The sequence below is a fragment of the Tachypleus tridentatus genome, chromosome 5, assembly GCF_004210375.1.
Source record: "Tachypleus tridentatus isolate NWPU-2018 chromosome 5, ASM421037v1, whole genome shotgun sequence".
Classification (NCBI taxonomy): Eukaryota; Metazoa; Arthropoda; class Merostomata; order Xiphosura; family Limulidae; genus Tachypleus; species Tachypleus tridentatus.
In genome coordinates, this window is record NC_134829.1 from 7,466,163 (window position 1) to 7,478,434 (window position 12,272).

At 34.6% G+C, this 12,272-nt stretch overlaps 1 protein-coding gene across 5 annotated transcripts in view; it reads left to right on the forward strand.

Annotated features, from left to right (window-relative positions):
• The window catches only part of LOC143250438 (palmitoyltransferase ZDHHC14-like), a 55,215-nt gene that overhangs the window by 28,245 nt on the left and 14,698 nt on the right, over positions 1 to 12,272 (forward strand). For 4 of the 5 annotated variants that reach the window (XM_076500971.1, XM_076500972.1, XM_076500968.1 and 1 more), the window contains 2 exons: positions 10,514 to 10,677; positions 11,319 to 11,364. In XM_076500971.1, coding sequence (XP_076357086.1) covers positions 10,514 to 10,677; positions 11,319 to 11,364 — 210 coding nt within the window. The remainder of the gene's footprint in view (positions 1 to 10,513; positions 10,678 to 11,318; positions 11,365 to 12,272) is intronic. The other variant, XM_076500970.1, reaches the window with a different exon arrangement.

Below are 12,272 nucleotides of genomic sequence, written 5' to 3' on the forward strand. Positions count from 1 at the left end.
TATTTACTCTGGACAGTAGGTTGTATAATTTTGTTTACTACTATATGAAATGCAGAGATGCCAACCATTACAATTTGAGCATAATCATTACGATTTTGGTGTATACATTACAACTATACGCTCATACAGACAAATATTATGACTTTTATATGCAAAAACGGCTCGTTTGGGCTGAGAAAACACTTTACATAGAAGAGCGAACAACGTTTCGACCTTCTTCGGTCATCGTCAGGTTCACAAAATATTATGACTTGTTGCAACTCCCGAATTATTATATATTAGATAGGCCTATACAATAAAATGAAAATTGTTCCCCAGGCCTTGAAAGGGATGAAAAGAAAATTTCTAGTGAGATACAAATAAATTTCGATAATAAATAAAAGACATAGTCGAAATGGCTACTTGCGATAATCATGTTTGTGCTTGAAATTATAAAAAATATTTGTATCTCCAACGTCTACCAATAGTTTGAGTGCGGTGCTTCTCCATACTGGGTATATGGGGGAATCCATAGTTACGTCATCAGTGCTTGTTAACCAATCAACGCTTGTGTAGATGGGTATTTCTCGTTTTCTAAGCGGCATAGAAACACCAGTGCGATCGTTCACAAGATGGAAAAAAGGAGGCCTTGTTCACCAGATTGTCTTGTTTCTGGCAAATCTAAAAGGACTAAAACTGTGAATCAAAAATATATATTGGAAAGAGTATAGTGCAAAATATCTAGTCATTGCATCAAAAGTCAGTGACAGTCATGTGTTTTGTACAGTTTGTCACATCGATTTTTCTGTGGAGCATGGCGGGATAAACGATTGTTCCAGACATACAAAATCGGCATCTCACCAACAAAAGGCTGAGGCGAAGACAAAAACGATGTAGATAATGACATTTATGAGTAAGAATTCAGAATATGAAACCATAAATGCAAAAGTGATGTTCGCGCAATTTGTCATTGCTCATAATTTACCTCTAGCTGTAGCCGATCATGCAGGACATCTATTCAGAAAAATGTTCCCAGACTCTGATATAGTGAAAAATATGGCTGTACTAGAACCAAAACTACAGCCATTGTACAAATGTTGGGCTGTGAAGATAACAAAATGATTTCAAGGATACTTACAGTGTTTACAGTTTAGCCACAGTTGGATCCACAGACATGGATGACTCAAAACTGTATCCAGTGGTTGTCTGATATCTTAACCCTTTGCTTGGAAAAATTATTTGTTCTCTTTTGACAATGGTGGAATGGAAAGAAGCTTCAATGGGAGAGAATTTTTTCAAGCTTTTGTACCACAAACTGACAAAGAGGAAAATTCCATGGGAAAACTGTCTTAGTTTTTCTTCATACAATGCCTCAGTTATGTCGGGTATAGGTAAAGGTGTGATGGGACACATCTTAAGACGACAGCCTAGCATTTACTTCATGGGCTGTGCCTGTCACCTCATGAATATTGCTGCCCAGAAAGCTTCCAGAGAACTGCCTTGCCCAGTTTCTGATATATTGATAGATATCTACTATTTTCTGGACAAAAGTGCTAGCAGAAAACAACATTTCAAAGAGTTTCAAGGATTGCATGACAAAGAAACAAGACAAATTCTACAACTTGTTAATACAAGACGGCTATCACTTGGGGTGTGATTCAATATTCAACAGAATATTGGACATGTGGAAGCCATTGAAGAAGTATTTTCACTGTGAAAAGGAAGTCTAGATTCAAAAGGATCTAAACGTGCATCTCAGTCAGGCAGCAAGACTTTAACAGTCAGGATATCCTCTCAGCCACACGGGGACACAGTCAAGACACCCTCTCAGCCACATGGGGACACAGTCAAGACACCCTCCCAGCCACACAGGGACATAGTCAAGACATCCTCTCAGCCACACAGGGACACAAGACAACAGTCTCCAAAAGCAGACAAAGAAACATTTGATGTATCCCAACCATCCAGAGACATTCTTATGAAAGCAAAGGCTGCAACAGCTGGAAAACTACTACAATAAGTGTCATGAACATGATATAAACTAGTTCTTTATACAAAGACTTTTTCTGCTTATTGTTTGTGCATGTGCAATGTTGTTTTACCAGTATGTTTGTTACTCTGAACTAAATAAAAGTCATAATTTCAAAAGTATTTTTTAAAATTTATTTATTTATTAAATACACAAAACACAGTCATAAATGAGCAATCTATAGCAGTAATAAATAATAATAGTTATAATAATAATAATAATAATATATGAACAGCTTAGAGACATTGGTCAGGCCTAGTAGCTGCAAATGATAAAGGGCTCTGTCTACAATCATTACTTTCAGTCATTTGAAATAGTTGGCATCTCTGAAAATGTATAAATACATAGTTACTCTGAACAGTAGGTTGTATAATTTTGTTTATGACTGTATGAAATGTATAAATGCATATTTACTCTGCACAGTAGATTGTATAATTTTGATTTCATGAACAGGATTGCTAATTAAATGGTGTAGCATGAGGATTTTAGTTTCTAAATTCACCCAACAAAGTGATATGTCAAGCTATTAATTGTAAGTTCATAAATGATATACTTACCTCACTACACATGCTAGCTATTATTTGTACATTTGCATTTAATACTTTGCACGTGCCACTGGTCTTGAGCTCTCTACCACCTAAGACACATTATAATGTGAACTGCACTAGCGCATGTTGTAATCATAAAGTGATAATAGCCCTCCACCAATAAGAGGATGGAACAGATTCCATAAGCACTTTACTGAAAATTATTCATTCTTATTCTGTGTCCTGTCTTTAATGTGTAGGTTTCTTTGAGTTTTAATGAAATCAGTTTTAGAAGATTTGTGCTGCCTTTTCACAGTGTTAACTTTCTTTGGTTTATTTTAACTTTTGTTAGAAGTTACATTGCTGCTAACTAACTTAAAAAAATAAATTTTATGTGGCCAATTGATAGAATAAAAAGTGAAGCTGGCTGTTATTCTCTTTTTTCATTGTAGTAACGTTGCTAACACTATCTGTGTTTCGTCTTTTGCTGCTGGAGGCTCCTCGACTGTGGACTCTGTAGTTCATCTTCCAGTGGGTTCTTTGTTTCGTGTTTTTCCTCATCATCTTATTTCTCAACTATGGATTCTATAGTTCATTTTCCAGTGGGTTCTTTGTTTCGTGTTTTTCCTCATCATCTTGTTTCTCGACTGTGGACACTGTAGTTCATCTTCCAGTGGGTTCTTTGTTTCATGTTTTTCCTCATCATCTTGTTTCTCGACTGTGGACTCTGTAGTTCATCTTCCAGTGGGTTCTTTGTTTCGTGATTTTCCTCATCATCTTGTTTCTCGACTGTGGACACTGTAGTTCATCTTCCAGTGGGTTCTTTGTTTCGTGTTTTTCCTCATCATCTTGTTTCTCGACTGTGGACACTGTAGTTCATCTTCCAGTGGGTTCTTTGTTTCGTTTTTTTCCTCATCATCTTGTTTCTCGACTGTGGACACTGTAGTTCATCTTCCAGTGGGTTCTTTGTTTCGTGTTTTTCCTCATCATCTTGTTTCTCGACTGTGGACTCTGTAGTTCATCTTCCAGTGGGTTCTTTGTTTCGTGTTTTTCCTCATCATCTTGTTTCTCGACTGTGGACTCTGTAGTTCATCTTCCAGTGGGTTCTTTGTTTCGTGTTTTTTCTCATCATTTTGTTTCTCGACTGTGGACTCTGTAGTTCATCTTCCAGTGGGTTCTTTGTTTCGTGTTTTTCCTCATCATCTTGTTTCTCGACTGTGGACTCTGTAGTTCATCTTCCAGTGGGTTCTTTGTTTCGTGTTTTTCCTCATCATCTTGTTTCTTGACTGTGGACTCTGTAGTTCATTTTGTAGTTCATTGGCTTTTTCAGGACACAGCTCATTTGCTGCTTCCATCATACACTTTATGCACTATTTTGTAACTTGTACGAGTGACAGATTCATTTTCAGCAAACTTTCTCGTGAAGAGATTCTTTTGAGATTCAAAAACACATTTTATAGATTCAAATTTCTCGGAACGGAACTTTCCTGAAAATTTCAAATATGTTGATAGATGTTTTGTTTCATAGTGACGCCGAAGATTGTATTCTTTCAAAACAGCAACACTTTTGGTGCATATCACACAAATAGCTTTCTGGTTTCCACAAAGAAGTACTTTTCTCCCCATTCTTCATTGAAAGCATGACACTCAGGGTCCACTTTTCTTCTTTTAAAAGTAGCCATAACGATGGGTGAAAAAAAACAGGATCTGAAAATGAAAAACACAGAATGCTGTGAGAAAAGTATTGTGCTGGTCCAAAAGAACGCACAAAAAAAAAATATTGAAACGTGTGTTTGCCATGACACCTAAGAACAAGTTACGGAAAGCACATAACCCAACTACTAAGAGTAATGAGCTTGCTGAAGCTGTAACCATAGGCCGCTGAATTTACAAGACAAGTCGATAGAATGAGGGTTAAGTCTGTACTTGTTTTCAAAATCTTAATGCCTTCATAGATACGTGCCTCAATATGAATAAACAGGCAGCAAAGATAAAAGAAGAATTTTCCTATTGGTTAAAAATGCGCGTGACAGCCTTGTGTCTTTTTATCATAACGTCTTGTGTTTGCCAGCTTAAAGTGACCATCGGTGTGATTTATTTTGTTATGACAGTCAGACATTTGATGAAATGCCACTTTTTATTTCCAAGTGGCTAGCTGCTGGCGGGCTGGACAAAATGACCTCGAGGGCCGTCTTCGGCTCGTGGGCCATAGTTTTGTGACCCCTGGCTTAGCCCCTTTATTGACACATCATTTTCTGTTTGCAGACCTATAAACCCCTTGCATGGACTATCATGGACAAATGCAACTCCAGAGAAGTGTCTGCTAGCTTCTGTGACTTTTGCATGCCAGCTTTTTTAAATTGGATTCCATAGTAACCCATAATACTTTCTCTATTAAAAACATACCTTGGCAATAGTTAGGTTTGAACAGGCCTAGGCATGTTTACAATATCTCCCTAGTGCATATCCATACAGCACCCACTGAATCATTAAATGTAGCATAGAAGACCCTTACCACTGCCAATTTCTATCTGGGAAATTTTCGATGAGGGAGTCTGAGTGGGCTTCACAGTGCAGTGGAAAGTAGGATAGGGGTGTGTCCATGTTAATGTAGTGCAGCTTTACCCCCTATTATATCCTTTGTCACTTTCACCTTGATTTGGCTAGTAAAATGGATCAAAGTGTTCTCCTTGCATGATAGGAAAGAACTCAAGTGTGTAAGTTGTACAACAGAACACATACCAAGCTGTAAAGTTTAGTCATTGTCATGTCACATTACATCCCATATCCAACAAACCTGTTGTGTTACAAGTGGTCAGTTGGTCCCATATCCAACCAACCTGTTGTGTGCAAGTAGCAGTTGGTTCCATACCCAACCAACCTGTTGTGTGCAAGTGGTAAATTGGTCATGTTTTATCCCTACTCATCTCTGCAACACATTGGCTTATTTTTCTTTCACTCATGCAAAGAAAATATCCTATATGAGATGGATACTGTCTATCACGTGTGTTTCTCCTCTAACAAGCTCCCAATAAAGAGTGTCACACCTATTAGAGTTTCCACTTCGGAGCTCATCTAGGTTTTTACAATTTCTCTGGATATTGTTTCAGAGTTTAACAGTTTCCTTACATGAAATGTATTTCTGATAGATACCTTTCTACTACCAGTACATAGTATTCTGCCTCATCTAAGAATGCAAGTGTTTATGGTAATTTACTGTGTATGGAGGATGTGTCACCCTTGTTGTATGATGAATACCTTGTGTACTGGTGTATCTTATGTTGTACAGTTACAACAGAAAGTGTTCGTACCCCTGCATCTTGAATGGTTTTTTTTGCTCATAACTTAAAAAGTATCATGATTAGGCTAATAGAAGTATGATATATTATAAATATTATACTAACACACATCTACATAAATTTTTATTTAAATTAAACAACAAATAAACTGTTTATGAACAAATAATCAAAAACAGGAGGAGCAGAAAGTGTTTGTACAGTTCAGAATGTGTGAAAAAACTGATATTCCCATAAAAATTTTGTTTAGTTTGGCAAATAAACTACATTATACCACTCCAGAACTAGACACTGGGTTCATAATTATTGGAATTTAGCCAGCAAAAAATATACATCCAGCAATTTAGCACCATCCCTGTCATTATCTGCTTGGTCATCATGGCAAACAGAAAACAACTGTCCAGTGATTTAAAAAACCCTATTATTGTAAAATACAAGTCTCTTTCTGGTATTGCTACACAACTTAATGTGCCAAAATCTACTGTTCAAAGCATAATTGCCAAGTTTAAGCTTACAGGATCTAGGGCTAACCTCCCTTGTTTCGGATGCCCCACCAAAATTCTAGAAAGAACCAAGAGGAAGGTTCTCAGAGAAGTTAGTAGGAACTCTCGTTTAACACGTAATTACATACAGAAACTGGTAAGGGAAACTGGGGTTGAAGTAAGCACCTCTGAACATGTTACGTTTCTTCTGGGTTCAAAGCATGCCATCCTCCTAGAACTCCATATTAAAAGCCTGTTCATTTAGAAGCACAATTGAGGTATGCAAGAAAGCATGTAGATAAACCCTTTACCTATTGGAAGACTATTTTTTGGTCAGACGAGCCTAAAATCGAGCTTTTCGGCCACAATGATGTTTGCTATATTTACCATAAGAAGGGGGAACGAAATCTTCCAAAGAACACTGTTCCTACAGTTAAACACGGAGGTGGCTCAATCATTGCTATGGGGTTCCTTCAGATCTTCTGGTGTAGGCAGCCTTTGCCGCATCAACAGAATCATGAAAAATGAAGAGTACGTTGATATATTAGGCACTTGTATAAAGAATGATGCTCGGAACTAGTGGCTTGGGCATCGTTGTATTTTCCAGCACAACAATGACCCTAAGCACACATCGAAATATATGCAATCCTGGTTGCAGAGTAACCATATAAGAATTCTGGAGTGGCCATTGCAGTCACCCGATCTCAACCCAATTGAAAACATTTTGCATGAGTTGAAGACCAGGGTTCATCAGCATCATCCAAAATACTTGCAAGAGTTGGAGGCCTTTTGTAAAGAAGAATGGAAGAAAATACCAGTCAAGTACTGTCAAACGATCATGGAGGACTATGAGGAGAGATTGTGCCAAGTAATTCACCTGAAAGGCTACACAACTGACCATTAAAGTAGACGTACAAACACTTTCTGCTTCTCCTATGTTTGGTTATTTGTTTATAAACAGTTTATTTGCTGTTCAATTTACATAAAAGTTTATGTAGATGTTAGTATAATATTTATTATATAAATACTTTCATTATCCTAATCGTGATACTTTTTAAGTTGTGAGGAAAAAACTACTCATGACGCAGGGGTACGAACACTTTCTGTCGTAACTGTATGTAAAGAATATTAACTCCATATTTTATCAGCTACTTACTGTTAGAGCATTTAGAGAATCACTAGTCAGGACAAATCACATAGACTCGTGTGTAGCTCATACTTTAAATCAGGTTTTTATTTATTCATAGATCTTACATTTTGGAAGAATAAATAGAAAACAGGTTACTGTTTGTATAACTTATATTTTATGTACCACCCAGAATGTGAGAGTCTTCAATTGTTGTTGAAATACCAGCCTTGTGTAAAGTGTACATATCTTAATGCTTATTCCCAAATAACAAATGGCTGAGCCACTATAACTATGGTTACACCTTCGATTTATAATAATTTGTACATACAATGAGGGTGTTGAATTTTTGAACCAATGCCTTTAACACTACAGTTTGACTGACCTGGTGACCACTACATAACCATGAAACTATACACACTCAACTCCAAATCTACTCGGTTTGTCTTTACAATATTTTGAAAGGTAAAGTGTGTTGGATGTAATAATTTAAATTTCTTAACATTTTTTGATTATTTTTTTTTCATTCGTGAAGCTTTTACTGAATCATTCTTAGTAAAGTGCACAAAGACTAAAAGTGCACAACCTTTAGAACCTTCTAAATATATACCAGTATTAAGTTACTCAGTGAAGGATGATTTCTGTGTAAAGACTAAAAGTGCACAATCTTTTGAACCTTCTAAATATATACCAGTATTAAGTTACTCAGTGAAGGATGATTTCTGTGTAAAGACTAAAAGTGCACAACCTTTTGAACCTTCTAAATATATACCAGTATTAAGTTACTCAGTGAAGGATGATTTCTGTGTAAAGACTAAAAGTGCACAACCTTTAGAACCTTCTAAATATATGCCAGTATTAAGTTACTCAGTGAAGGATGATTTCTGTGTAAAGACTAAAAGTGCACAACCTTTAGAACCTTCTAAATATATACCAGTATTAAGTTACTCAGTGAAGGATGATTTCTGTGTAAAGTCTAAAAGTGCACAACCTTTAGAACCTCCTAAATGTATACGAGCATTTGTTTACCCAGTAAAAGATGACTTCTGTATAAAGACTAAAAGTGCACAACAGTTAGAACCTGCTAAATATATACCAGTATTTGTTTATTTGGTAAAGGATGATTTCTGTGGAAAGACCTAAAGTGCATGACCTTTAAAACCTCCTAAATATATACCAGTATTAAGTTACTCAGTGAAGGATGATTTCTGTATAAAGACTAAAAGTGCACAACAGTTAGAACCTCCTAAATATATACAAGCATTTGTTTACCCAGTAAAAGATGACTTCTGTATAAAGACTAAAAGTGCACAACAGTTAGAACCTGCTAAATATATACCAGCATTTGTTTACTTAGTAAAGGATAATTTCTGTGGAAAGACAAAGTGCACGACCTATGGAACCTTCTAAATATATATCAGCATTTGTTTTCTCAGTTGAGGATGATTTCTGTGTAAAGACTAAAACTGCACAACTGTTAGAACCTGCTAAATATATACCAGCATTTGTTTACCATAAATAAATTTTTTTCTGTACCCTAACTTTAACTGTATTAAAATCATCTATATGAAATAAAAAACGTTTTGTTTATTCTAGAATGAATGGAGATTGTAAGAAACAGTTATAATTTATTTATGCTAAATAACCTTACACTTTTCACAGTTTAACATTACTTTCATTTGATTTTATTGTATCACCAGCAGTAAATCACCCAGCAAGAGTTTAGGGCAAGTTAGGGCTAACAAAGGCTTGATTAATATAATTCTTTGCCATCTGCTTGATTTGTCTTCAGCTTTTTTTTCATTTTAGGTTGCATTATTAAACCTAATAAGTGTGTATTTTTATGTCTCAGCTACTTTTGTCAAAAACATGCAACAATAATTTAGAAATATTCATAAAATGCAAGAAATTAACAGTTGACTTTTATTCTGGTTCCTAATTTAGTAAGACTTTTTCTCACTATGTTTGTTATCCAGTAGTTCTTTTTGCTTTCAAATATGCATTTTGTTTCTAAAAAGTACATCACACACCAGAATAGAATGTCCTAAAGCTACTGTAATTTATCTGGCAAACCTAAATGGGTTAAGAATAATTTTATTACTGCTCAGACTAACATATTTAGTCTAAACATGGCAAGATGTCACTAAAATTGTGTTATGAATTTTTGAATTTGTTCTTTGTTGATTATAAGCATATTCAACAGCAATATCAGAAGCAATAATAGACATTTATTAAAAGACAGAAGAAGAGTCGTATTAACACTAGATATATCTCAGACAAGCGAGTTTTAAAACTCTCTTTTGGCTTGTCAGTATCTACAGTATATGTTTATATTGTTTTATATACAAGTGAATATAAAACATTTATTATTGGTGTTTCTGCATTGAGGGTGAAGATTTAGGATTTATTAAAATACTTCCTTTTGAAATTAAAAGTCTTAAAGTAGATAAAGTTATGCATCACATTCTGATGTCAAGTTTATTATCATACATTGGTGATGTAGTATTGTTATTTTATTTACAACGTAATTTTAATGTATGGCCCTCCACTGTCTATATTTAAACTTAAACAAACTATAGGTTGAAACATAATTTTGTGTTGAAGTTAGGGATAACTTTACAACATCAAACTTTAAAGAAATACTCCTTCAGTTCAGTTTCACATTTTTATGTTTACTGTAAAACAATCTCTTCAGTGGTGTTTCTTTGTTTCCATGTTAATAAAAGCTTGTCAATATTTATTCAGTTTTTCTTGAACTATACAGAAATGAAAACACAAACCAGAAAATATATATAATACAGTTACTTACTTCTTACCTATCAACAGCTCTTTTATCCAAGAAAAAACTAGCTCAGTATGTTTCCTAACTGTGAATTTAACATTTAGGAATGCCTTTTGATATAGTTATTTCAAATTTGGGTGTGTTAGTTTGTAGTTTTAATATTTTTAAGAAAGTCAATTAGGTATTTGGATTTTTTTTTATGGAATCATTTAAAATTTGAATTTATTGTTTGAGTATTTTGTTCATCTTTGTTTCAATATATATCATTTTAAATCTTTATATATTTGCTTAGCAAAATGGCAAACCTGCAGGACCTATCCACGTGAGAGGTCCGAGCACCAACCAGGTTGCTGCAGCAAGTGCATATACACCAAATATAAATACAACACCACAGACTGTGAATGGCAGCTATCCGTCAATTCACGGAAAGCTCCTACCAAAATACTGGATCTCGGGGTAGGAAACTTTCAATGTTTATTTCACATGTTTGTTGTTATTGTTTATAATGTGTAATTTATTTACTTCATGTATTTGTAGAAGTACATCATTAAGGAGTTTCTGATTATGTTAATGTCAGATGTGTATGTAGGTTAAACTACAATTATGAGAGATATGTTTTAAGTAAATGAATTTTGAACATTGTTACTTTTATTTTTAATGTAATTACTCTTAGCTTCTATAGATAATAACTACAAGTTATTTTAACTAACACAGGTTTAAAGAGTAAACTGTGCTTATGTATTTGATAATTTATGTAGCAGCTGGTGTTGTCCTTATTAATAACAGTTATAGTTATTTATTAGACCAAATGACTTAACACAGTTTGTTATTCTGTTTATAGCAGCTGCTGATTATTTTATTAATAATGTATTTATAGGTGACTTACTAATCATTATTCAAGTAGTAAGTTGTTAACTGTATTCTATATTTTACTTGTTGTCCATAATTCAGTTATTGTTTTGCTTTAGAATGCTAGAAGGTTGAAAAACTTCAGTAAATAGTGTTCTGTTATGAAGATAGTTTATAACATTTTAAACAAATGTGTGGTAATTAGTATTTCTATTTGTAAGTTCATCTTAATTCACTGTGACTTCCAGGTTGAGAACTTCCTTGATGTTTCCTCACTGTACAGATTACCATCATGTAAGTGGCATGCCGTACTTAGTTGTTGCACGTTTGCACTCACTCCTCCTGTGGCATGTGTTTACAGTCATTGCTTTTTTTGCACCATTGCAGTAAGAACACTGGTAGACTGCCATCATAGTGTGAAATTTGTGTTTTTTCGTTTTCAGTAATTGTCTATAAAGATAATTTGCATATGAAACATGTCAAGAGACACTTTTAATGCTTACCCTGTAACCTTCTATACAAGCAAACTTAAATCATGAGTAGAGTTTGAGAAAAGAAAAACAGTTTTAAGCTTTAAATATCAGTTTGTTATTAATAAAAATAAATACTGAACATGAATCTTTCTGTATCGATGATGTTAACCTGAAGTACAGAAGGATAAACAAGACCATAAATGGTCCTGTTTCTGAGTACAGGTCTATTAAAGGATAACAATACCATAAATGGTCCTGTTTCTGAGTACAGGTCTATTAAAGGATAACAATACCATAAATAGTCCTGTTTCTGAGTACAGGTCTATTAAAGGATAACAATACCGTAAATAGTCTTGTTTCTGAGTACAGGTCTATTAAAGGATAACAATACTGTAAATAGTTCTGTTTCTGAGTACAGGTCTGTTAAAGGATAACAATACCGTAAATAGTCCTGTTTCTGAGTACAGGTCTGTTAAAGGATAACAATACCGTAAATAGTCCTGTTTCTGAATACAGGTCTATTAAAGGATAACAATACCGTAAATAGTCCTGTTTCTGAGTACAGGTCTATTAAAGGATAACAATACCGTAAATAGTCCTGTTTCTGAGTACAGGTCTATTAAAGGATAACAATACCGTAAATAGTCCTGTTTCTGAGTACAGGTCTATTAAAGGATAACAATACCGTAAATAGTCCTGTTTCTGAGTACAGGTCTATTAAAGGATAAC